General features: G+C 45.0%; 1 protein-coding gene across 1 annotated transcript; it reads right to left on the reverse strand.

Annotated features, from left to right (window-relative positions):
* On the reverse strand, positions 1 to 26,962 carry Dhc93AB (Dynein heavy chain at 93AB). The gene is made up of 34 exons (XM_046622616.2): positions 26,915 to 26,962; positions 18,064 to 18,303; positions 17,760 to 17,992; positions 17,353 to 17,618; positions 16,880 to 17,286; positions 16,242 to 16,669; positions 15,917 to 16,158; positions 15,479 to 15,746; positions 14,554 to 15,415; positions 14,138 to 14,492; positions 13,795 to 14,066; positions 13,312 to 13,692; positions 13,025 to 13,173; positions 11,912 to 12,157; positions 11,308 to 11,839; positions 10,675 to 11,239; positions 8,207 to 10,600; positions 7,776 to 8,137; positions 7,201 to 7,677; positions 6,858 to 7,122; positions 6,443 to 6,792; positions 6,084 to 6,346; positions 5,721 to 6,017; positions 5,446 to 5,615; positions 5,060 to 5,363; positions 4,535 to 5,004; positions 3,925 to 4,479; positions 3,518 to 3,818; positions 3,127 to 3,408; positions 2,017 to 2,446; positions 1,736 to 1,950; positions 1,277 to 1,633; positions 1,060 to 1,208; positions 1 to 643 (listed from the first exon to the last, which is right to left on the reverse strand). The coding sequence occupies exons 2-34, from the start codon at positions 18,299 to 18,301 to the stop codon at positions 349 to 351; spliced, it is 13,380 nt and encodes a 4,459-aa protein (XP_046478572.1). The 5' UTR covers positions 18,302 to 18,303; positions 26,915 to 26,962; the 3' UTR covers positions 1 to 348.
* Positions 26,963 to 27,102: the final 140 nt, after the last annotated feature.

Raw genomic sequence — 27,102 nt, forward strand, 5'->3', positions numbered from 1 at the left:
TCTATCAAATATGGAATAGTTATTAACTCTCCCGAAGGCACGCATGAAAAATGTCTGTTCTTTCCTTTTAGAATTCAACTTTTCTTATTCAGAGAGGAGCTTTTTCAGTGACTTGCCTTTGGGTTGGTAATCGATACTTGGAAAAGCTTATAGGTACCCATATATACTGTACAACAATGAGCCATTGTGTCCAGAATTTTAATATCCATTTCAACAATGTCATATAATCCCGCACCTTCTATACATATAAATTATTCTTCCTGCACAATCTGTGTACGTAATTATTCTATACATAAATATAAATGACGTATGCGTGCGTAGTAACATTGTAATAAACATCGTTTCCGCCTACGTCTGGAGCAGCAAAGCGACTCCAGCCAGAGTCCATTTGGCCGGTTTGTCCTTGGTCTTCAAATTGAAGGTCCAAACGTAGGTAGGACCTCGAGTTCTTGTCTTGTATACGGGGCACTCGTACATGTTCCTCAGATCCTGTTTGTCCTGGGTGATAGCACGGACGTTTATCACGGGCATGGAAGGAAAGAGTTCCTTCGGCCTGGAGTCGACGATGATTCCAGTCTGCACGTCCCACCGCGCACCCTCCATAAATATTCCATGAACGTGGGCCCCCTCCCGGGGTGCAGAACTGGTTAGAAATTTTCCTAAACCATTGTACAAACTAGCCTCCACTTAAGTGGTAAATAATAACTGACGAGAGTCGAGTTATTACGGTAGTTTTCCTTAATTAGACCGTATTACTCGCCGCAAAGGGTTAAAGGGTCGTGCTTGACTCAATTCGGGATTACGTCGAGTCCTCTCGTCGTCATGCCTCGCGAATAAGCAGATTTGTCGCGCAAATTACGCAGCAGTGTATATATACAGGCCGCAAACTCTCGTACACGAATGACATGAATACGCGAATAAACATCGTGCGAATATCCGCAGTATAGTGCACTCGGTGAATTTAATTACTGACGAGTTGAAAAACCGCTCTTGAATTGTGATGAAACATTTCGCTAACCGTGTTTTTCGCGTAAAACGTGGGACGGTCGTTATACTCACGTAAATTCCTCTTTGTTCTTTTTCGTCACGTCACACTGCAGGCACATTTTATCCAGAGGCAATTCGTATCTCCTTGCCGTCGACTGCATAATCGCAGTCAGCAACGATTGAGGGTTGAAAAAACCAGCCAGCCACACCGACGCTGGTAACTGGAACAGGATCGATCAGTTTTTCTATTCATGCGAACAAAAATGTATCGCTCGCATTTGGAACTCACTACAAAGTCTGTAGACCAAGTTTCGAGTTCTCTCAGCCTGAGCAGAAGGTCGACGAACCAAGCCGTCAGACCCAGAAGAGAGGGATAAGCCCTCTGGGCCCATATAGGCGGAACTTGGTCGAAGAAGAGAGCGGTCTCGAGAACTTCCATGTCCGATGTGATCGTCAGTTCTCCTTTAAGACCGAGGTCTAGCTCACGGAGGCTCCTCTTCATCTCGCCAGTGAGATAATTCATCCTTTCGCACTCTTGGAAGGCGACGATCACGTAAGGCGTTCGTTCCTCCACTTTACCCATTATCTCGATCATGTTGAATTCTTCCGGAAGTTTTTCCATTACCTCGTCCAAGATTTGCTTCACCTTATTGAACAGGATGAGACGATTAGTAGTTTACATCAGGCTATATTAGCCTGCGAAATTACCCTTCGAACTATGCGAGACTCGTCCGAGTGAAAAGCTCACCTTGTCTTCTCGCGTCACTGTTTGACCTCCTGAACTTCCGGCGTCTCTCGGCTGCATCTCGAACACTGTTCGGAACAAATTCTCAGACGTCGTTGTGAGGAAACCAATCTCTGCGTTGGGATGGAGTCCGTACAAGTACGGAGACTCTGGTGGCATTGCCTCGTCGATGTAAGTGTGGTATCCGACCAAATCCGTGTTGGGAGGCGCCGCGAATCCTGAATATATAATCAAAAAAGAATCGAAAGCGAGGTTCTTTCGCTGAATTTATTTGCTGCACTCACCTGGAGCTAGTTGAAGTTCCCCGTCGACTAAGTCTGGCTGCATTAATTCTTCGAGGTAAGACACGCACAGTCTGCGATCCCAGTCGTCGGTAATGTGTCCGCCGTACATGATCTCCCCGAACAAGTACCTGAGGTCCTCCCAAGGCACCTTCGGACTCGCTTCCAAATAATTGTAAAGCACACTGACGCTTATGTTGAGGTCGCCGACGTTGAATGGATAAATTTTGTTCCACCCCTGAGGGCCGAATTTACGCCGCTCCGCGACCACAGCGTGGAAATAGCACAGAGAAAACAGTATCGCCTTGAATTCCGCCTCCTTGCCGCACATCTCGAGCGTTTCTTGGGTGAAATTATCCAGGGCCTTGTGCAAGTTGGCTTGCATGCCAGTGGGAGGTTCGTTTGTGATTTTGATTGACGATTCCAGGATACCCTGACAACAAGGAGGTGGAAAGAATTTTTCATGTTGATAAACTCGTCGGTTTTTACGGTGGGTCTAAGGGAAGATGTTTCCCCCTAAATTTGACGTTTTTTTCTAATTTTCTAATGAAGAAACTATACAACCGATGAGTGCGTGATTTGGCATGTGGATTTGTTTATCGCATATCTATTCACAAAAAAATTACTCTTGACGTGCGACGATACTCAGTTGATGCTGTACACGATTTGATTCTTCCCATTAATCCTGAAAAAAACTCAAGAACATTTTGTTTTACACGTATGTAGCTATCGTTTGACGCAAAAAAAACGAATACGTTAAATATTTTTTCGTTTGTACCAAAAACATCGATCTATTTGCTTGAGTTCAAAACATCACCGGATTCTCAATTTTCTTTTCTTTTTTTTCACTACGTCACACGATAGATACATGTGTGTAAAGTAAAATGTTTTTGGGTTTTTATTGTAGAATCAATGGGAAGACTCAAATCGTGCACAGCATCAACGGGAGGAGGAAATTATTTTTAATATTTTTGTGAATAGATAAAAGATGAATAAATCCACATGCCAAATTTCGCATTGATCCGTTCTATAGTTTCTTCACCAGAGAGTTAGAAAAAAGCGACAAATTTATTGAAAAAAAGGGGATCCCCCCTTAATACTCGGTACACAAACTTGTGGTATTATGTGACCAGCCGCAGAACTCGCTGGCTCAGCGCTCATAAAAACTCTGTAATCCAGATGAGAGCCTTCGGCAGCAATTTCCAACTTCTTCTCTAACAATGGCAACCATTTTTTCACAAGATGAATATTTTGGAGTACCACCCAGTGGCCCATTTTTGCTGCCTCGTCCATCGCTTGTTCGGCTACAATCTCCTGCCCCTGGCCAAGAGACACGTTGTGGAAATTCTGTGCGTCGAAGGTGAACCCTAACTTCCGGCCTAGGGCTTCAACGTCCTGTTTTGTTGAGGGGTGAAGGTAAGACACTCGCAAGCATTTGCATGAAATTAGATATAGTTTGGAACAGAAGCTTTCGCGCTTCAATTTGTGACGTAGCTCTTCTCACCTTTAGAGGATTCACCCCTGGCGATAATATGAAGAATATTGGTGTGGTGGGGCTGGTTTCTTCGTAAGACTTGGCGAATTCTACGGTTCTACCTTCGACGTATCGAGGGCCAAGTTTTTCTTCGATGAAAGCTGAAATCGCGTAAGTCATTCTGTCCGGGCGCAAGGCTCTGAGCATGCAGAGGCGTTGAAGGGCGGTTTTGTTCTTCCATTCCTGAGGAAACTTCTCACGTTCCGGACACTCGCATTCGACAAGTTTCTTCCAACGTTTCGAAGAGCTTTCAATGTCTCGGTCAAGATTTCTTGAAAGAGTTGAAAAAGATATAGAAACGAAAGAGTTTATCGACCGTTCGACGATCCGTAGTAGCCGAGCACTTACAACGTGGCTAAAGTCGAACACGGGCTTACCGGAAGTCGTCTCTTGTAGCCAAGCTTCTTATTCCACCCCAGCTGGTGTTCGAGAGAAATTCAACCGGTGACGTAACGTGCGGGGTAATTGGAAACCTCAACAAGAAGTCCAACTCGGGGGCCAAGATTTCCCCGTTCGTTAATAGGATCTGGAATGCCATCTGAGACACAAAAATGAGCTTATCGCACTCAAACAGTCCCCTCGTCGTGTACATGAATACGGAATACGTTATGCACTCGATGAGATTTTTCACCCGGCCGGTGACGTCGGGCGCTGGATCAGCCTTCAGTATGGCCATTTGAAAAACGACGCTGAAGGCTTTCAGGGAGAACTGGTATATCGGATTTATCGTGTTCAAATCATTCAGAATAAAGTAAAGCAACGAGGCACGAGCCGCTGCCGGTCGATAGAGTTCACGAGCAGCGTCTATCTCCTTGCTGGTGCCCCTGGCCTCTGTAACCTTGCACTCGACCTCGGCAGCCGTACGCTTAGTCGTCTCCAAGTTTTCAACCAGCGCCGTGTCCCCGAGGACGTTACTTCCAGCTGAAGACAACCTGCGGGTGAAAGAATTTCAAATTCGATTCGCTGTCAGCAGTGAGGAACCGTTACCTTGAGAGGAGAGAATCTTCCAATCCGTTCAACGTGATTTTAAAGTCATTCTGCTGCCTTGTCAACTCGGCCTTGAGCTCCTCGAGGTCCGGTCTTTCAGCCTTGACTACTTCCGCGAGCAGTTGATCTTCCAAACCGTCTCTAGTCACCGTGAAGTTTATCAGAGTTGTCTGCGCCTGCATTTCTGGCTTGTAGTGAGGGTTTGCCAACTTTGTGTGAAGAAGCAGCCTGAATTTCGGATTGTACTCAACCTCCTTGTCGCCGATTTTTATAGCCCGACCTTTCTTTATCAAGTTACGACCCAGTAGAGGGTCGAGAACCGGATCGACCGTCTGACCGATATTTTCAACCAAGACCGTGGCCCCGCTCGCCAAAGACACTTCGATTACCTCCAAAAAACCTCTTTGTCCCAGACGAATGATCCGCAAATCGTCCCCGTACTTTTGCTTTATCCATTTTATTCCCTGCAACTGTGTAAGCCGGATTTGAATAGCTATCGAGAACTTCATGATCGAAGATCCGTACCTGCGGGTCTATCATCAGTGGCCACCTGTCAGAGTTTGTTAGAATGGTCGCGTTTTCCGTCGACATTCTATCGTTGGGCAGGCTCTCGTTGTTCCACTTGGCTATTTGCGTGTCGTCTGTGAGAAGGGAGAGTGGGTCCAGACCCTCCGTTATCGGCACAGCAGGCTCCAGTGTTCGCAAAAAGGGAAACCATTGTTTGTTCTGAAGATCCAAACGGAATTGCTTTGTGAAACAACCGACGTAAGAGATAAATGCTGTTACCAGTAGCACATCACCCGGCAGAGTCGTAGCTTGCTGCATGAAGCTGAAACAGTCATAAACTCAGTGTAAAAGGATCTATAGTCTAGACTCATGGGATACCACTATCTCCGCTCGTCGTATCTCACTTTGCCACTGAATCGGCCCATCGGACGTTCTCTGAGGCTAAACCACCGACCAATCTATTAGCCAATTGAATCGTTGCATTCGTCGCGTCCGCCTCTTGTTGACACTTCAGTTTTTCAGCGACAGCTTGTTCAAAGTCAGCAGTCAATTTTGCCAGTTGTTCTTCCAGCGACTAAGAATACCGAAAAAAAATTACAACCGCATCCGCCGGACTTCTTGGATAAACATTTTGTAGCTAATCTTTGAAACGCTTAAAAGAGGATCCGATTTAACTCACAGCCACTTTTCGTTTTATGACGCCGAGCTTGTCCTGAGCCGCCGCTAACTCAGCGTTCGCTTGAGCCAGGGCTTTTCGCTTTGGCTCAACGTCGCAGAAGACTTCATAGAATTTAATAATATTAATAACCCAGGCACATAGACCAGCAGCGGCGGCAGACTTTGACCTTACGAACTCTGGTTCGAATTCGGAATCCTTTAGATATGGTTGTATGGCCTTTATCACTTCCGGATGAATATTCTCCTTGTCGTAATTGATCAGGGCGTCCAAGAACGTGTCGACCTTAGCCATGACGATCTGAAACGAGAAAAAACAAACCGCCGTATAAATGACCCGCGGTTCTTGTCCGATTATCGGTCACACCTTAGCCGCCTTCCAGCTTCTATCTTTGGCCACTTTACCGCCGGGTGCCAAGAGCACCATTACGGCTGCGGTGACATTGGTCACAGCCCCAGGCGGTGAACCGAACGATTTCAACTCAGTAAGATTCGCTTTATTCAGGGTATTCAGAGCTTCTTGGGCAGCCAGCAAAGCCGGTTCGGCTTTCATCAGGTCCACCTCACAGTCCTTTTGTTTTTTCGATACCTCTTGGGCTATTATGGCCACCTTCGATTCCTCTTCGTCAGCTGATGGGAATTCGAAAATTATTGAAAAATCCTGATTACCCCAAAGACGGAGTTTAAGCTAGTACTTCAAAGGTATAAAATTGCATCAAGTCGTACCCAGAGCCTTTTCCGTTTGAACTTTATCTGTCTCGACGCCGACTATAGCGATCAGCGCATCCGCAGCGTCGTTCTTTTGCTGTAATTCGATTTCTTGAACTGCCAATTTCTCCTTTAATTCGTCTACCTGAGCCGCCGTCGATCGCAGCTTAGCTAAACCGTTTTCAAGCCGCTCTACCCGTCCTTGAAGCTCCTTCGATTTTGTGCGCAAAAGCTTGGTGTACAGGCTGATTTGTTCAAGGAATGATTTCGGAGTTGTGTAATTGTATCGCCGTTCACTCGCCAGGTACAAACGACTCGCCGCGTTTACACTAGTGTGAGCATGAGCCATGAATCTTGCCGCTGATTCTCTGCAGTGAGTTGAAAAATTGAAACGCTATTCGACATGGTCGATATAGAGACTCGTTTAACTTACCTATAACTTTCCGGCAGCTCGTTAAGTTCCTGCAAAAACCTTTTCGACACAGACATCAAAGCTTCCTGCGGCCATTCGTGAAACCAGTTTATCGCCGTGCAGTTTATAATAGCGGGGAATTTCCTCGATCTTACACGTAGGGTCGAACCAACGGGTGAAAAGCAGAGCACAATTCTCAGCTGTCGTCTAACCCGATCGATGAAGAATTTCCAGCAATTTTCACGTGTGTCCAATATACCAGCCCCCTTGACCTCGTTCCGTACGCCTGTGGGAGTAAATCGTGCAGTGTATCAATCGGGCGCGTGATTTATTCCGTTCAAATTATGCGATCGATTGTACTCACCCGCTATTATATTCTCAACTTCATCTTCGGGGAATAAGTCGGGAATTTCCCCCGAGGCTAACATGTCATTGATGAGAACCAGGAACTGTTCGTTTGGCACCTGAGCGTCCGTCATCAGGAACATCATCCCGACGTTTTTTAGACCGGATTTCGAGTAGAGGCCAGCCAGTTCCGTTCGCAAATCCGTAACCCCGTATCCTTTTCTCAATTGTATTTGCGCCACTTCAAGCGCGCTTATGAACGCTGCTAACCTCGATAAACTTTGCTTTCCTGAACCACCGACTCCCACAAGCAGTGCGCTTCCTCTAGGCGATTCCAATATCCGATTTATCCGACACACGTGCATCATCGCATCCTCAAACAGGACGAGGTTCATTGCCGCAACGAGATCGTTGTAGCTAACCAAAGCCTCGGTCAGCAGACGATGCAGTACCGCCCAATCCGTTACTGGCATGTACTTGGGGTCCCCAATGCCTCCTGGAAAATTCAGAAATTATTGAATCGAGTTGAATGGGCTCGTGATTGCTCCTAATGCAGTATGTCGTGAATAGTGGTGTCTGTGTCAAATACGTCACCTGCAAAGTGGCAGTAAATGTTTGGCTTTTCAAGGAGCGCGCTTTCATCCACCTCCTCGACATTTTTTTTCAAAGTATCCAACTGTAGTTTTGAGAAAGACTCGATATCCTTTTCGTCGGTCAATTTGTCGCCATACACGCGCTGCGTTTCATGCATCCATAGTCTGATGACATCTATGGAGCCTTGCAAGCATTCGTTTCCACTGAATAGCAAGCCTTGGAAGCAATTCGAAAAGTCTCTGAGGTTGAATATATAATGAAATTTCACAGCCGTCGGCAAAAATACTTGGGAAGAACGATGATGCAGCTGAAGAGACGCTTGAACGATCGGGTTACAGAGTTCAGTGACGGTGAGCGGAAACCTAGAACAATCAAGACTCAGGTAATGGCAAAATTTATTGGTTTTTTTTTCTCTCTTTCTTTAGTCGTACCTGTGCTCGACGTTCGCGAAGTGCTGAGACAGTATGGACGCGTAGATAGTAGTCAGAGATTCCGTGTTCGGAAAGCTAACTGCAAAAACGGAGAAATGCCGTTGGAGTCTAGGATTTATAGTAAACGATCCGGCCGTGGGATTCATGCAGCTCACGTACTGGCAGTTGTGGATATCTTTCAATGACAGCTTTGTCCTGTCGTACCAATGTCCGTAGTCTAAATGCTGCCGGATCAGAGTGTGGGGCTGAACCGTTCCGTACGTGTCTACTTCCGGCATATTCATATCGTCGATAAAGTACACCAGCGTTTTGTTTCCGGGGGGTCCATAGTTCCGACCAGCTTTTTTCTCCAATGGTTTCTCAAGTATCTTTTGAAGCATCTCTGAGGATGTGTAGAAATTGAAAGGAACATTTGCGATAGCGTAATTCTCCGAGAGTTGCAACAACTTCTCGGATACCAAAACCGTCTTCCCGCTTCCCGCCGTACCGACCAACATAACTGGATGCTTTTCCGACATCAGCAAGTCGAGAAAGTACCTTATCCTTATCGATTCAGCGGTGTAAACTAACACGGCCTGCAACGGTATGTCTGGGTCAAGTTCAAATTTCGGCAGACGTTCCGTCCAGGGAACGAAACTCTTCGTCTCGTAGTCGATGAAGTAATCGAACACGGTTCCTTGCGACGGGAATTTAACTTGCTTAAACTCATTCACCCACCATTTTGTGAATTCTACGCGATAGTCGACCGTCTGATCCTGAAACATGGAAGATCCAAACGCCCAAACCGCAGCGAATACGAAATACAGTTCGTAATGTTCTTTGGTAAAATCAACGGCGGTTAAATCTGGCTGCAGAAGACAGTTCAGCAGATGACAGAGCATTTCTACGTGAGCCATGTCAGCGATCGGTGTTATCTTCTTAAACCTTGTTCTCAGCGTTTCCAAACAGGGTGGAATGTACTTGTCGAAAAGTATAACTAAGTTCGATTTCTCCGCCGGTAAAGTTCTCGTCTCTATCCAACTGGTTACATATGGATTCCAGCCCAAATCCTGAGGGTTGATATACAGAATACCGGCCCGAGATACGGTCGCCGGTGTTGCCGTTCTGAGGTTCGATATTTCGAAGAGCAACCGCATCGCTGGAGTCAACGCTATTCTCTCGTTGCTGGCAAGCGTCAGAACTTTATTGTCGTCCATCACGGTGTTCAGTGACTCTATCCACATTGGATCTATATCACCGTCAAGTACGATCCACTTTGGATTATCGCCTCCAAGGTTTGCCTGCTCTCGCATTATGACGGAAAACAGACCGTCCTTCCATTCTCTGGTAGCTGGGTTTATGATTCCGAAGAGCTCGTCGTTCGTTACTGCCTTCGGATTCAGGTCATTGTACATCGGTTTTCTCTTGATGTTCTGATATGTCCTGAACAGTGATTTCCAAACTTGAGTCTTTCCAGAACCGGCCGTACCAACCACAAACACGGAGTGTCTCACCTCCAGTAACTCCTCGAGTTGCACGACTTTCAGTATGAACCCGTCTTCGGGCTGAAGGCTCAAATCCGCAGCTGCTTGTTTCACGGTTTTCTCAAACTCCAAGTCACGTTTTCTGGGTACGTCTAGGGCGGGAAACAAGTCCGCGATAAGTCCCATGAACACGGGGAAATCGTCCGATACGACTTTTGGTATATTAAAATCTCGTAAAGCTCGCATCAGGACTTCCTCCTCCGGTCGTCCAGGGTCACCGCGTTTCAAACTTCCTGCAACGACTAAAACCGACTTTATAGCCCTGAGCCCCCAGTCGTAGTGATCCTGCTTCGAAAGCAGCTCCTTGCACAGCGTGTACAGAGTAATGAATTTTCTTGCCAGTATTCTCGCCTCTTGGAAACCCTCAGCGACCAACATAATTTCGCAAATCAGCTCGAAATCCGGAACGACCATTGCACAGGGTCGAAAAAGAGCCTTCAGATTTTCCGGCAACTCTGTCCGCCCGGCGTATCCGGGATTCATTGTTATGAATATTCCAACCGATGGAACCATCGCGATTATCTCACCCATGAAATTGAACTTGTCCTTCTTGTCTCTTATCGCGTCTTGGACGGACTTCACTTGGACAGCGACTACAGACAATACTTCCACCGAGATTCTGTTGAACTCGTCAAAGCAACCCCACGCACCGGTCTGAGCCAAACCTTTGTAAATATTCCCACAAGACTTGTAATCCATTTGCTCCGAGCAGTTGAAAACGTAAACCATTATACCCAACGCTCTGCCTAAGTCCTTGGTCGTCTCAGTTTTTCCCGTACCCGCAGGACCCGCAGGACCACCACCCATCACCAGATGCAAGGACTGAGTCAATGTTATGTAGCATCTGTCCGTTAACGGGGTGATTACCAACCTGTGATTCGAACGGGATAAGTCATTGAAACCCTCACGCTTATCTGGCGGATGATTTTCACCTTTTATACTCACCTCGGTGTGTTTCCTAGATATTCGTGAGAGTATCTGAACTGCGCATCGCAGATATTTGCGAAGCAATCTTTTTCCTTTTCATCCCATCTATGACGGAGTTGACTCTGCCATTGAAAAGCTTGGGCGGTTTCAACCTTGGCTTGAACCAGCTTGGCGACCACGTCTCTCGAGTGAACATCGATCGTACAAATCGTCATTACCTTCTGTCTGTTCTGCTTAGTCAGCTCCCCCAGTAGGAGGGTAATCAGAGTGCTCAACTGGGATATCTGCTTCTTCAAGTAATCCTTTATGGCATTGTCATACCCTTCCTCGAGTCTCGAAAATGCGAGGTTTACCTCGGTTGTCCACCAGATTTGCGTACCGCATAGTGAGACCTGTGCTGGGTAATCGAAAAGCCACTGCTCGCGCGGCTTCTCCTCGTAGGTGACGACCGCCTCACCAAAATAGAAACGAATTGTTGCTCTCATGGCATGTTGAAGCCGATTTAGCCAGACTTCTACCGGTCCAGCGCAGACCATTTCACAGTTAGTGAACTCCACATACTCACCGTCTTTGGCATGCATGCCTGGTAACAGGACGATAATCATTGATTACTTGATTTGGACCAATCGCTGATGCGTTTCTTATACTCACCAAGAACGCGCCTGGGTGCGCTTTCTTCGACGTCGACGAAATTAAGCTGGGCCATCGAGTCAAACAGCTTGATCAAGTGTCTAGCGACAATCACTGGCTGATTACCGTTCGATAGAACGTCAAGAAGGTCGCTGGAAGATACGAAATAAAATCTAGGAAAGGCCAATCGTTTAGTCTCCAAGTATTCCGCGAGTGCTTTCTCGCATAAAACGAGTTCCTTCTGCAGCTCGTCTAAAGCAGAGAGCAAACCGTCTCGATTTGTCGCCTCGACTACATTCGGTGTCTTCGCCATATCTTGCATCATTTCTTTAAATTCTCCGTCTATTCGATCGAAGCGGTCAGAATCCACCGGCAATTGACGACGAATATCCTCGGAGGACATGAAAATGCTTTCCAGATGCATCCAAGTACGCTGAACCTCGAACCAAACTGTCGTGACTTGATCGGCAATGCAAAGTTTCTTCTGCCAAGTGGAAACTTCCTCCAGAAAATGAGCGATGAATTTTGATGTGATAAGATTCTGCAGTTGAACCTAAAGAGGAAAAGAATTCTCACTCCTAGCAAAGTTTTTCAACGCCCGAGCTACATGTGTTCAAAACTCGACCTGATTCTCCTCCAGCGTTTCAATCAACTCTTCGCTCGCCCGCAACAAGCTTGCCCCAGTTCTGGAATGAATCTCCTTCTCAAATTCCATCGCCGACCACGTCGCGTTGAGTTCGCGCAAATATTTTTCCATAGACATTTCCTTCACCGCTTTGTCGACGATGTTTTTCACCTCGTCTTCGCATTCGTGTAAGCTCAACTCGAGCAAATCGGCCAATGTTGTCGACGCATCCATGACGAAGCGAACCTAACATATATGCGGGTTTACTCATAGAAAAAACGACGTGGTTCATACTTCACAGGTGCTTTACTAGAATCATGTTCAAGTTATGGAGTGGTTTGAATAGTGCATAATGTCATATGCAGGTGCTCAATACGGTTGCGAATAAATCAGTACGAAAGTGAGGAAAATGATGTAATTATTTTTACATGGTTATGTTTATTTAGTCGAAAATAAGATTGATCAAGCATAATATGATACAACAGGTATAATCACAATGATGGTGAAATGGAACAGCGGCAATATAAAAGGTACGAAATTATGCGTTAAATGATATTGAAATATGCGTTGGTCTTCGCTTTTTATCGTTTCTACTGCATCAAAAATAACGGCGATGGATCGAATGAAGGTGTTTGCTAGTTTATTGAATACCATTAACTGTACAAGTGTGAAAACGGTTATTCGGTCATAACAAATAACGTAATTCATGTACATTGTAGGCATGATATGACGAAAAGCTCGTTGATGACGATTACCCTAATGGCTTACCATTGATGGATGATATGTAAAAGTACAAAATATTAATAGTAGAATATCGTGCACTTATGTACAGTGGACTTACGGTCATTTCCGGAGTCATGTTGCCCAATTTCTGTAACACCGATAGCGTATATACAGCGGTGCGACTAGAACTATCGTGAGACTATTGCCACATACAATTGGAAAACGAGAAATATCCTAACGTTTCTGATTCGACAAACTGGAGAATTTGATAGGTAGGTACATTTTTTCATCTCAGGGTTTACCGTGCCTGAATTTTGCTTTCGGAATCGTTAAAACTTTATATTTCAATAGTCTGACGCTCGATTCACGATTCATACAGCCTAGCGATACCTTAGTACTATTCATCAGCTGACGCCAATGTCGTTCGCGAATTGCCGGATTTTGCAATTCTCCAACAGCTCGCAAGGACGTCAGCATATTTTTCACCGTCGCCTCCAACGAGATGTACGTGTCCCAGGGTCTCATTTCCTTGTCCAATGCTGTGAAAATTGAGAATATCAGAAATTAAAGTGTTTCACTTGGAATAATATATGAATCCACGAACGTCGGCGTAGAGTGGAGATTTTCTCTGTGGAATGAAAAATTCATTTTCCTGGAGCAGATCATGGATTTTTTACCTCTGATTTCCTTCGCGAACTTTTTACATTCAATATCCATATTCTCAACGTCAATCTTTCGCCACGGGGTGGTTTTCCACCCTTCGATGCTGCTCCGCACAATGTGAACGTAATCCCATAGCTGCTTCAACATTTTCAGCTCTTTTCTACACTGTCGCAATTGCTTGAAGTCGGGAACAGTGACTTCGAAGAGGGAGGCAGACTCTTGTATATCCATCATCTGCCGCTCCAGCATCGAAATCTCTTTGTCAGCTTCGTCGAGCTGCTTGTAAGGATCCTCACAGCTGTACTTGAAGAATCCGTAACGCCGGAACGCCTCGCGATAGTGACAAATTGTCGTATCGAAGGCTGATATACGCCCTCTGATCCTAGACACCTCTCCTAGATACATATAGTCGGCACATTGAAATGGCATCTATCGGAAGTCTAGCCGAAAAAAACACGATGGAAAGAAACAAGAATCGGTAAGCATATAATACTTGCCCGCTTGTAACGGTGCAACTTGTTGTTTCACCACCAACGCTAACTTTTTCGTGTTTGCCCATTGCTCCGGTAATTCCTGCAGCAAGACATTCACCTCCTCCGGTATATCTTGGTCGTAAAATTTCAAAAGCTCAACAGTTTCCTGGAGAGGTTGAAACATCTCGTCCGTTGTTGGCTGGCGTTCTTTGACTTGCATTAAAAATCCCATCACGCTAACGAGACCCGCGTAATCTCCAGGCTGTATCTGTTGCAGAAGACCTTCGTCCGCGAGTCTGCGAAATGTGGTTTAAGCCAGATAGAAACAGATGTGGATACGAAGGTGAAGAAATACCGGAACACTGACCTGATAAAGGAGCCCAAGTCTGATAGGCTGCTGGTAACGCGTTCTACGAGATGTTTTTTGAACATACTCGACCACTTGCACACCGTATTCAACAACGACTGTCTGAACGGCCTGATATCGACTCGGAACCAGCCGCAAAACACTTTGGACGGATTCATTTCCTCGATTTCAAGGTAGAGCCCCTCGTAGAGATCTATCTGCTCTCGAAACTGTTCCATTCGGGGAGGAGATCGCTCGGGGGCCTTGGGATCCCCAGCAGCAATCATCTCCATCTCGTCCATCGTTAATTGTCGACTGTATTCCAGAAACTGCTGCATCACAGACTCCCGATCCTCGAGCCACAAATAAGCGTAGCCTAAAATCATCGGTGAATTGACGCTGCTAACTCCCCGAGATTTCCACTCGTTTCTGCCTACCTTCAAATATACCACAGAATTCCGTGGCGTCTTCAACCGCCTTTGCCACGCTAGCAAGTATCTCAGACTTCATAGCTCTGATGTCCTCGTCATTTTCCATCTCAGCCCCGTATCCTTGCGCATTTCTGCACAATCTCGGAACAAGTGCGGCCATTCCAATCATGTCGTTCAACAGCCCGGCGATCAACTGATCCAGACCATCTGGATCCTCCGGCTCGAGTGACGGGACGTAGAACAGATCCGGTTCTCGCAACTCGAGTTTTGCCTCCAATAACGGTTCCTTTTGCCCCGACGGATCCATGTTGTCCGCTAAGTAACCCAAGCAGCATCCCACAGCTCGTCGAAGTGATTCCGAGACGATGCCGTCTACGTATGTCACGTAAGTGTCCCAACTTTCGTTCTCGTTATCATTAGCCTCGAAGAGGGCCTTGTTCGCGGCTAAGAGGGCGTGAATTTGTTCCGAAGCCTTTTCAATGTCGGCGTATCGCTTCGATACTTTCTCCGTGCGTTCATCGAGCGACAGTAAAGCGTCCTTTCTGCGATCCTTGCGCTCGATCAACGGCGTTTTTGTCCACGGTTCTAGGATCATGTCTATCTTTTCCACGTTACTCTGGGTCTCCTTTAGCCGCGTCCATAGCCCGTGGACCAGCCTATCCAACTCGGTAATGTACTCGAGCAGGCCCTCTGATTTCCAACACAATTCGTTTTCTCCCCTCGATATCAACGAATCAATCGTCGCCACTTCGAGCTCGATCAAATTGAACTCGACCCTTCGCGATGTTCGACGGATATTATTGTACGCATCGACGGTGCTGCCCAGAAGAGTACGAAATTTTCTGAACGTTTCGGACCGTTCGGAAACCTGAAGTTGAAATAATTCTGTGATAGTTGCTGAAAAAATTTGTGGTGGTAAGACATCATTTACCTCTACTGCTTCGTTAGGGATGTCCGCGTGTGAGATAAGCTTCAGGTAGTTGACTTCTTTGAGAACCGCGAGAAGTTCTTGATCGAAATTCAAAGCTAGAGAAGAATCCGAGCATCTCATCAATAACGGACGGTTGAGACCGTCAGCCACGGATTTTGGAACGATTTTAACCCAGTCAGTGAACAGCGATTCTTCTCTCGCGCACAGAATCTCAATAAGTCGTTCGTGTCGCTTTATTATATTCTTTCCGTCCTTGGTGTCAATGATTCTGGAAAATAGAAATCGAGTAGGCGAAAGCGATCTGTTTCCACGGGTTTAGCTGCTCGTGTGAATGAACGCGGAGTATTCCTTTGTAAATAAAAGCGAAAATCTGTGTTCACGATCAGCCCCCTCATGCCGAGTTATTTCTTCGCAAGTTTACGGTTCAGTAACACTTACGAATGCTGTAGAGCCTTGAAGCACTGCACGGGTAAATCGATTCGCTGCCTCAGCATGCTTGTAAATCGTAAAGCAGCTGCTAGAGGCGGAAGGCTGCTCATGGCGCCACGAGTACCTCGGTTGAACAGAACTTCAACCATCGTCAACTCGGCATTTAACAGTTCAAGCACCCTTGAATACCGATCCGTAAATTGTTTGCGAATTACTGGTCTATCCAGGACAGTCCCTGCTATGTTTATAAGCTAAAATCAACGTGATGCCTTCCAATTCGAATAGGTTATCATTTTAGCAGTGTTCTTTAGTAACGTAGAATGATTGAACTTACTTTGAAAGTGCTTTCGAGGTTACCGCAGTCGTCAAAGGCCTGACACAGAATCGCTGCAAGTTTACTGTCCAAGTCGGTGATGGCGTCATTAAACCTTTTGCAATCGACGGCGAAGGTCTCGTCGTCAGGTTCGAGTACGTCGCTCGCCCTCGCAGAGAATGATGCGAACAGTTGTTGAAACTCTTTAAATACGCCGACTACTCTGGTGCTCAATGACCTGCCCAAAATGCCGCCAATTTCGATCTTTTCCAATTTCGAAAACTCAAGTACGGTGTGAAACAACCACTCGATGTCAGCAAGACGTTTCAAAAATGCGTCCAAACGGTGGAAAACTGCTATCGGATTGAACGTCCATGGCGGAGCGTCTGGCTTCATGCCAGGCACATTTCTTCTCCGCTCAAATTGGCACTTGAATTCCTCGAGAACCCCTAAGAGGAAACGCTGCTTAATGTACCTCGTCCCATTGAAATTTGATCGTAACCCAAGGTTATAACCGTCGAGGAATGGAACCGAATGTTCAATACTTACGACCCGACTTTCCCCTAACACAAATCCTGTCTCGTTCTATTCCCGCGCGATCTCCAATCCGTGGCAAAACGCTTTCACCACACGTATCATCTTCCCCGGCAATTACTCACCTCTGGAAATTTTCACTCGTTGCAGAGCCTCGTCAACGTCGCTCTGAAATATCGACGAAGGGTCGAGGAATCTTCGGGCCTCCTGAATCAGCAGGTTGCAAATTTGCCGTAGCAGGATAATCAGCTTCGAAGAGCTCTGGTAATACTTCGACAGGCTCCAGGCGAGTCCCACCGTGTGTATCAACGGGCCCATCAACGGCTTGGCGTCGGCGAAGTCGGTTTCTTCGATGCTTTTGAAGTTCTTCGTCAAGGGCGAAAGGTACAGCGACACTTCCCGCGCCTCCGCTAAGGCTGACACGACGTTTCCGAAAAGGGTACGGAAGCAGGGAAAATACGCGCTATCTGTCTTTTCGAGGATGATAGCCATCTTTTTCACACGGTCCTCGCGGAGCTGTTCGAATATGTACCTGAAACGATTGTAACGAGATGTTTGCGATTTTCATAATTCCAGAATAACAGCAGAGCTCGCCAACCTCAAGTTTGCCAGTCTGGTTGACCAGTACTCCAATTCAGTATTCGGAGTCGGGTTTTGTCCGTTGTCAAAAGCACTGCTCGACTCGTGGGTCACGACGTCGTTGACCAGGTACGCCCACTTAATGACAACCCCTTCGATCGCGCTTTTCAGATACAGATCAACGGCTTCCGGTCCAGTGGTGGAGACTAACCTTTCAACCTCCCCCACCTTTTCAAGTCCCGCTGGCATCGGTAAAACCGTTCTGCCGTTGACCTGTCCTTTGACCTGGGAACAATTAGCGCAAGGACTGTAATCAATGTTTCCGTTATAGATAACTAGAGAGTCGAGATTGAATCCTGACTGCTTTCGGATCAACGGATAATTCACTCTCCCTCCCACAATAACCTTCCAAAACTCTGTCTCAACCTGGTACAACGTTCCCCGCAAAGAATGAACATGCTTCGCCAGATCCTGGACGGCAATCTCTGGAAGCTCTTTGTGGTTGTCCGGGTTGCTCAACAGAGGAGCAAATATTTCATCAACGAGTGTGGCCAGCTGGTCGACGACCCGAGAGGCGAGGTCGCCCAATATCAGGGTTTTGATGCATCCAGTCTTGTCCTTTGGTACAGGTATGAGCTTTACTTTAACGGCGTAAGTCCCTGGTGGATTTGAAATTTACCGAGTGAATTGGGTGGGGCGTTTGAAGAAATGGGGGAACAAGTGTTATCACCTTTGGTCCTTTGACACGGTATTGGAAAGCCCGACGAGGCAACAAGCTGCGCATTTGGTGTTAGGACGACAAACAGCGCCGGAGGCTTTGGATTGTCCAGAAAATCTATAACTGTGTTACGGTAATCCTCGGTCAAAAGCAGACGACCCCACTTTTCTGGTTTTAATTTCAAGGACTTCTGCACAAAGGATCCGATGTACTCCAACCGAAAATCCGCCGGAGCATCCGGCCCCGACATCCCTGAAACGTTTTACATATCCAAGCTTTAGTGCTGAGCAATTACTGTGGATCGAAATTAAAAACATTCTCGTCAAATTATAATCAGAATTTCTCGTCTTCCGACATTTGTGTCACTGTTACGCGCGTCTCCGTCCTTTCCTTGAATTTCTTACTTCTTACTTGTTTAGTCGACGCAGTAAACCGTTTACAAACTCTTCATTCCTTTTCCCTCCGTTGATTTCGTTCTAACGAGAAAGCTGAGAGAGCACGGCAACTCCTCGCCGAGCACGAATTGGAACACTGATTCGATATCAACCCTCCTCTGAATTTGAATCGCTATATCGTATATATACCGCTCGAGTATATCATACATAGTTACGGGGAGTTGTCCCTGTTTCTGGATTCCTAGATTCCTTATCGAGTCGGATAAATGCGACCCTCACGACCAGGCACAGCCAGTACCGAATCCGAGGAAAGCCGAACGCGACGTTCCTGCTTTTTGAATCTGCGAACAACTCCCCGACTCGACGTTAATCTGGTATCGCGTCGTGAAATGGCTCGCTGCAAAACAAAGAAAAAACGGACTCATTGCCAATTTTCGTTGCACGCAATCCGTCAGTCAAACATGCAGGTACGCTTCTTCCGCTAGCTAATTACCGTACCTAATACTTCATTCTAGAACCGGAAACGCGAAGTTTATCGCCGGACAAAATCGGCGACGCGAAATTTGCAAATTCAAAACCACCCCACGTGCATCGGGGGGCAGTTTTGCCCGCGGCGATGAAGCGCGACCGACTGGTTGAGGGCCTGCTGAACAAGTTTCAGGGGAGACACGCTCAGGTCGAACTGTCACCCCGTGCCGTGCACTACCGGCCTATTTGCGGCAGCGAGGGGTAGAATTACGTCACGAGATAATAGATTCCTCGTACTTTTATAACTGCCCTAAGGTCCCTTGCTGTAAGGTGGTAATCAATAAAATGCAAAATGCTTTCAAGCTGGATCAGTATTAACAAGAATTTTCGCGATTATATCATATTGTTACACCACGGTGGTTCTCAAACAGATCATTTTCGAATTTCGACCGGCTCTCCCCCCCGAATCGGCTCTACACAATTCAAAAATAATTGACTCATTTTTTCAGATTTTTATCTCAACTTGATATCTCACTTGATATTGCCATATTGGATCCGCCATTTTGAATTTTAAAATTCTGTATTCAGATTCGTAATCAGTGATCCAAGAAACCCCTCCATACCAAATTTCATCTAAATCTATTCGTTATATCCGCTGTGCCCCTGAAAGGGTTGAACGGAATCCACCCCCTTTGGCGAACGGGTTAGAGTCGAGATAAAAATCTGGAAAAATTAGTGAATTATTTTTGCATTATCTAGAGCCGATTAGGGGGCGAGCCGGTCGAAATTCAAAAATGACCTTTTTAAGGACCACCCTAAAGTACATGATTTTAATTTTTTTTCTCTTCTCTTGAAATGAAATCAGCGACAAACTGGATCTCCGTGTAATTCGGACCAAACCGAAAAACCGAATGGTGACAGATGTGACGGACTAGTTTTACCCCGGGACTTGAGTGGAGGGTTTTTCCTCCTTGCCATCATGAGGGAACAACGGGCAGCGAGGAGCGGGCAGTGGCAACTGTCGAGGATTGGAGAGTCGACCACCCGCGAGCCAATTCAATCTTTCTAAAGAGTAAATAATACTTGAAGAGTGGTAGTCCGTTAGGTGCCCGCGTGCGTCCGTCATTGGTCAATATTTGAGATGATATTCCCAGATGTTAGAACGAAATGGATTGCTTTCATCACCCTAATGTGCCATTGAGCTCGCTCCCGCAAAAGCTGAAGCATATTTTTCGTCTACAAAGAGTCTTCTCCCTTCTCTCCAAATACGACAAGACGACGACAAAGATGCGGAGATGGATTAGAAAAAAGTGTAATCGGTGGTTTCTTGTCATTATAATCGGGGGGAATTCCACGCGGCTGTTAATCTAATTGCAAATTCACTTTCGGCAAACTATGCCGCGATTGCTTAATAATGAGCAAATCTTGAAGGACGAGTTGTTCGCGCAAAACGGCTCGTAAAATTCAGAGGCACGAAACTCCCTCTCGCTTCGGTGGGAATACTTGGATTGTTCCCAGCGAAATTGAAAGGAGCTGACGGGAAATAAGGAGCGACGTGCTCGAATTATCATTGAGGGAACGAAACTGTGTAGGAATGCGAAATTTCGAGGTTTTATCAACCGACTGGAAACAACCGTCGAAACGTTTCTATGGCGGTTCAGAAAACTTCACGGCATAAAAACAAGTACAAAATTTCCTCACCCGTCTGGTTTTCCTAAACGTAATGAATTAATTATACGCCTTGTAGCCCACCGTTGCTACACATTCGTTGATATTCTGGTAACATGTAAAAGTTTCTTTTCTCTTTTTTTCTTTTTTCTACCAAAAAAGTAAACTTTTAATAAGGCAAGTTGCCGCTCCGTTCTGCTCTCTTGACAAAGAGTTGCTACTTGTTCAGATAAAAATTATCAGGCTCCAGCATTTAGTGCTGTATAAACTTATAACGAAGGGTGGAAAAATATATTTCTAAAGATTACCAACGAGGTGTATTATTATGTCCCCGATGCCCCCTGGCATTTAAAATAAAAAACGCGGCTCACCCCGTGAGAATGCTTATTTAAAATCCTCAAATATTTACCGTACTCAGACTTTGAAAAAGAAAGATCAATAACTTACTTGCTTTACAATCTGATTTTAATACTTTAGTCTTTATGCTTTCGAGCGGTTATTTCTTCACTCATAGAACATCTTCTTCTTTTTTTTTTTTTTTCATTTTCAAGTTTGTATCAAAGTTTCTAAACCTGATTCAAAACACAACTGTCGCTTTCAGGTTCCTCGACAAAACAGTCAGCTACGTCAGGCTGTCACTCTAGTTTCCGGTCGGAAGTCCAACTCCCTTTATATTTCCATCACAGGAAATTTCTTCGTCCATCTGTCCAGAAGAATTTTTCTCTGAACTATTTACTAGTATATTTGCGCTCCCTTTGTGCATTTAGAAACTTGTTTTGCGAACAGTTATTTTTAGATGGGCGTATGAATAACGGACCTTCTAAAGAACGCCGGTATCACAGTACACACATTATACTGGCATTATATCGCTTTGAAAGTTTCACAATCACACCCATCGTCTGTCTGGATATAGTCTGACAGGCCGTGGAATATTTTCTATGTTTTTTTTTTTCTAGATGAAACTTGAGGGTATAAAAAATATGAAACGGGCGAAATTTAGTGTCATGGTGGGACGTAAAGCGGTTGGGAATAGTTTCGAAATGCCTCGGTCATGTAGGGATTTTCCCCGAGTAACTTGGACGTCTCGACAACTCGGCTGGGGAATCGAAGCCACTAATCGAATTCCTGGCATAATCCGAGGCGCCGCGTGCCGCAAACTCCACATCATTCTCACGGCCTCGAATGATCCGCCTTTGGTCCCCTGCTACAGTGCAGCGGTTCAGGGAGAGGCTGAGGTCACTTTCGAATGAGGTAAGCAATGCCAACTAGCGATATATCACTGCCATCCGGGTATCCGCGAGATGGAATCGAGATTTCAGGAGGGAAAAGCGATTCGAGAAGGAAGCTGTGCGGGATTTAATGAAAAACTGAAAAACGCACCCCGATGATGAGTCGAATTTTTCACCGCTTAGCTGTAATCCGCGCGGAAAATCCTGATCATGATCGGGCGGAAATGACGCGGTGAGATCGGGAAAACCTTCTTCGCGAAACTCCTGCAGGTGGTGTATTTTTTTTTTTTTGCCAATTCTCTTTCGACATGCGTTAGTAGGCGTGTACCGTTACACATATATTGCATACATACATATGTGTGGATATTTTGTAAAGAACGTCGCGGAAATTGATGACCAGGCTTTACGACTCTTGGATATATTTCACTTTCGAGTTTTATAGAGAGTGAATAATGTACCTGCACGCTAGCAAGCCCAAGAGCGATTTCTTATTTACAGGATTTTGAACTTGGCGTCATTTTTCACACCGCCATCCGTCTCGCCTCGGTGTTAAGGTGAAGTTTTTCGCCACTGCCATGCTTGCGAAAACTTAACGTTCGAACTTTGATACTTGCGAATCACAGCCAATTTATGGATAATGTACAGTGAAATGAGACTCCTGGTATTGGATAGCAAATGCAATTAACGGACTAAAAAGTTTGGCACAGAATGCGGTATTTTATCATATCTGCGACGCGTTAGCAAAATCTCTCGCCCGTATATTCGAAAGCCTGAATCTCTACGAGATCGGGGGGGAAAAAACTAGCTGGTTTATGTGACGGAGGGTATTATGGTAATCTGAAATCGCATATTTCCGTGGAAGGTAAGACTTCTCGAGCAGGGCTGCCGCATAAGTCATCCGTATTTGCAGGAAGAGTAGAGCGGGAGTTTTGACGACCAGTAAAAAGAGAACCGCGACACGACGATGAGGTAATGCCAATATTTTCGCCTATTTACTACACTACTCCGCTGAAATTCGGGCTAAGGGTAGGAAAGAGAAGTAGAAAGATGGGAAAATAGAAGGGTCACGATATCGTGTTTTCAAAGACGCGAAAATCCGTTTCATCGAGTTTTAAAATGTAGAAAATCGAAATATAGATATAAAAAATTTTTGTGATAATATTCAACCCCGCCCCATCACTGGTACTATATTTTCGTGAAAATGTTACGATAATTTTTTCTTGATGCACCGATAAATCGATGTTAAAGCTTTAACTAGCTGAACAATTTGTAGTAAAAAAAAAAAAAAAATGCAAGAAACGAAAAATTGACTAAATTTACAATCACACTAAACAGTTACGTCTGTTACATTTTCTTGTGATCCCAAGAATATGTAAACCGTGATTATAGAGGTACTCATTTTAATAAAATTTTCCCACCGCGTAAGATGGAACGAAGCATAGAATTCCAAAATTTGAAATCGTCAGAAGAATAAGAAGGCTAGCAAGCGAAAAGATAGAATCATCGTCAGAATTTTGACGACTCTATAAAATAATTCCGACTTTCTGAAATTCAAAATTCTGTACGAATAGATTTTCGCGTTGTCGACAGTTCGATATCTTCACCGTTTCTATTTTCTAATATTTCTCCACTTTCTCACCCCCTACCCACGAAAATTCGTAACGCGTTATATTATTTATGTCCACAGTATCCCCTTCGCTCCGTTTCTGCGAGGTTTAACCAAACGCACGTGTTACGCGGGCACGAAGACGAGGCTCAGGGTGGTCTAGAGTCTCAGCATGGGGTTGAAGCAGCACTAATTTAGACTAGGATTCTCTGTGCGGCCCTCCGCCACAATACATAAAATAGCGGTTGTAAATTAGTTTAAAATGTCGCCGTGCGGGCCACAATTTATTATTTTAATTATGGCGTTAGTATTAGCGCTGCAGGTATGCTTTAACCTCGACGAAGCGACGCGACGGTGCCAAATGCTCACTGCTAAAGCTAAACAGTCCGCTGCTGTGCGGTTTCCGTACATTTTATGAGTTTAATTTAGACCCGGCCCGCGCCTACCATGCTCTGAATATTCTAGTTTCGACACAACGCGCAGCGCAATTTGCTCGCGAGAAAGACGCTCGCTCCTCAAGTTACTTCTGCAAATTCTACTCGATCGAGAAAAGAAATTTCATCTGTTATACTATCTGCGAAAATTATAGTAAAATGGGTATCGCTACAATACGTTGCTTAAAACATCGTTGAAAGAAATGTCATTCATTCATCAAAGTGTTTAGTTTACTGAATTTTTTTAATCATCCAAGACCTCGACATCAATTTATCGCAATATTTACAATAATAGTAATAATAATCAAAAATTATATATTCTTGTTACGGTTACAAGACTAATTTTCATTTAGCTATACCTGCTTAGAACTGCATTTTTCAATGGCAATAAGAAAAAAAAAAAAAAACAAAAAAATGAAAATAGTTAAGGATTGTACCGCAAGCCGATAATTTTTTCATCCTTCGTTACACAAGTAAAATTGTACTACCTGTGAAGCGATGCGTGTTGATTTTGTTTGGCGAAAACGGAAGCGGAAGAATTGCATTCATTTTCATTCCGCGTCGATCGAGTGAGTCAAACTGCGAAGAAACGGACTTCCCGATGAATAATGGCTTCCGAGGTAGGGAAAGGCTCGGGACTTTTCCTCGCTCTCTTCATTCTTCGGGGACAAATCGATCTCGACGACGTCCGTGAGATTAGCAAACCCGAACAAGTGCTAATGATTTCCACGGAGGCCGTCAGAGCGACTCCCTTGGACTTAGAGCCGGCTAATTCCCTTGGTGGAGGCGCAGCCCAGCGGTAAGGGGATTAACTTTATTAGGCGGGGATGAAAAAAAAAAAAAATGTAATAAAATTTTTTTACCGAGGCGATGGTTGACGAATCCGCAAAGGATGGCACTCGATTGCCGCCCCGACGGTCATCGTCAAGAGAATAATTACGTCAACGGTAATTGGCGTACCTGTAATATTTACGATGCGTGCATTTACAAAAAAACTTTCGTGTTCAATTGTAAGTCGCAAGGCTAACGGGCGCACAAAAGGACCAAAAGAAACCCGTCAAACGAACCGTGCGTCTGTTCATCCCCGAAAACGCCCTATCGAAGTTATCCACCTCCACGGGAAGGAAGAAGAGATTTCTTGAGTTTAATTTTTGAAACCCCTTAAAACGTTTCGCGGCTCACCGCGGCGCAAACAAGGGTGCTAATTGGGGCTTTGGATTAAAATTCTCTAACAAGGCACGAGTGTATATTATTCATATTCTCTAAGTAGGGTAGCTCTCTCTCTTTCTTTCTCTCTCTCTCTCTCTCTCTCTCTCTCTCTCTGGCTCTCTCTCTCTACTCTCCTGGGTACACGACAAAAAACTCGCTTTCGTGTTTGCCGACCCCATTGCGCGATTGACTTTATTTGACGAAAAAAGAAACTCGTGCTTCAGATGAGGAGGGATTATTAATCGCTTCACGGCATGGGCTTCAAAGCATTTTGTATTGTACGCATGCACGTGTAATCCCGTGGTATTATTCTATTCACGGTTATAATTTTTCGCGCAATCAATGCCTTTTAATTGAGCATTCAAAACATGTTTTCACCACGCATTATGGACCATTGATATCAAATTTGAAGGCGAATATGTTCTTTATTCTCTGTAAAATGGGATCCATCCCAAACCAATACTTCAATTTTTGCTCCCGTTTCTTTTTTTTTTTTTTCTCTCTGAAACTCATTTTATCAACGCATTATTATACAGTCTAAACCAAAAACCGAAACTTGATAAAGAAATTGAAAATGTCGTGATTAAATTCAAATGAATGAAATTTTATTCAAATAATGATATTATCTTCAAAACGCGGTTGGAAAAAGATTTAAAACAAAACCATTTCAACATTTATACAAATATTAATTTTATAATTGATCATTCCAGTGAAATTAAATTATCGCGTGATTATTATTATTAGTTTTTTTTTTTTTTTTTTATCTTCGTTGTCTCGAATAACGTTCATTTACTTACATAGCTCAGTTTGAAGGATTCATTCATCGGGAAGAGATTTTTTTTCACCAACATTAAACTCACGCAATTTTACCATCGCTTCTTAACCCCGATTTTATCTACTCCTCGTAGTGTTTTCGCCCTTTTTCGCTGGCTTCTACGCCTGAAACATCCCTAATCCGCCCTCGGCGTAGCTGCGCCTCGTTATATACGACGTGCGTAGCTTTTCACCACTTGAGAAGCTCTCAACAGGTTACCTGGGATTCGGCCCCCACCACCACCCTCGGGAATGGCGGGCAACGGCTACATACGGTCAGTAATCCTTTTTTACGTGCCGTGGGTGCGTTTAGCGGGTTTTCCCGCCCCCCGATCCTCCACCCCCGACGGTTTCGCGACTCGCCGACTCTCCGCTTCTCCCCTTCGGCGAGTCGTGGCAGCGAAAAACTCCGATAATTGCCGCAGTCCCCAAAAACTCGGAGCCCCTTCCCCGGAGGACTCTGGTACTTGATAAACCCTCGTAAAATATTACCAGACTCTCCCCGCAGTTAAAACTCTTACCGTTATATTTTAACCTGTATACGCGAACACGCATGTATAAAATTGTTTAAATAATTAGTTAGGAACGGGACGCGATTCGCCGGAGGATGAAAGACCGGGTACACGATTAAAAATTTTAAGAAACTCTGTCCGGAGATTTTTATAGATTTTTCTCTTCGCTGGCGACCTGGAAAGTGAAAAGGTGTGGAAAGCGAAAGAGGGAGATAGATGTGTAGAGTTTATTTATTCTACGGTAGAAAAATTCAAATCATATTACACGTCAACAATCGTCAGAAACAAAAAAAAAAAAGGAAAAGAATTCACAGATCTGAAAAAGCTAAAAGCAAAGTAACGATAAAATTAAAAGTAATATTTTAGAATAAGAACTGGCTTCGGATAAATGCAAATAATTCAAAGGAACGAAAGAAATAAGGGAAAAACAATCCGAGAGACAGAGAGAGAAAAAGAGAGGTAAGGAAAAGAAGGGTGGACAAAATTTTTGACACAAACGACGTTCGGAATTAACTGTTATATACTCTACCTTCCTTCTTTTTCTTCTTCTTCTTCTCTCCATCATCCCCCGCATCCTCGTCATCCTCCGAAGATGGACATCGCGACTCCATTATCGTCTCCAAAAGCTTCTCAAACTCCGCAATGTTGTCGTCAGCCGGTGTCTTGGAGGCGATTGAAACTTCGGCTTCCTCGTTCTCCGTGCCATCTTTGCTCTCC

The sequence above is a fragment of the Neodiprion pinetum genome, chromosome 4 (assembly GCF_021155775.2).
Source record: "Neodiprion pinetum isolate iyNeoPine1 chromosome 4, iyNeoPine1.2, whole genome shotgun sequence".
In the NCBI taxonomy this organism is placed as follows: domain Eukaryota; kingdom Metazoa; phylum Arthropoda; class Insecta; order Hymenoptera; family Diprionidae; genus Neodiprion; species Neodiprion pinetum.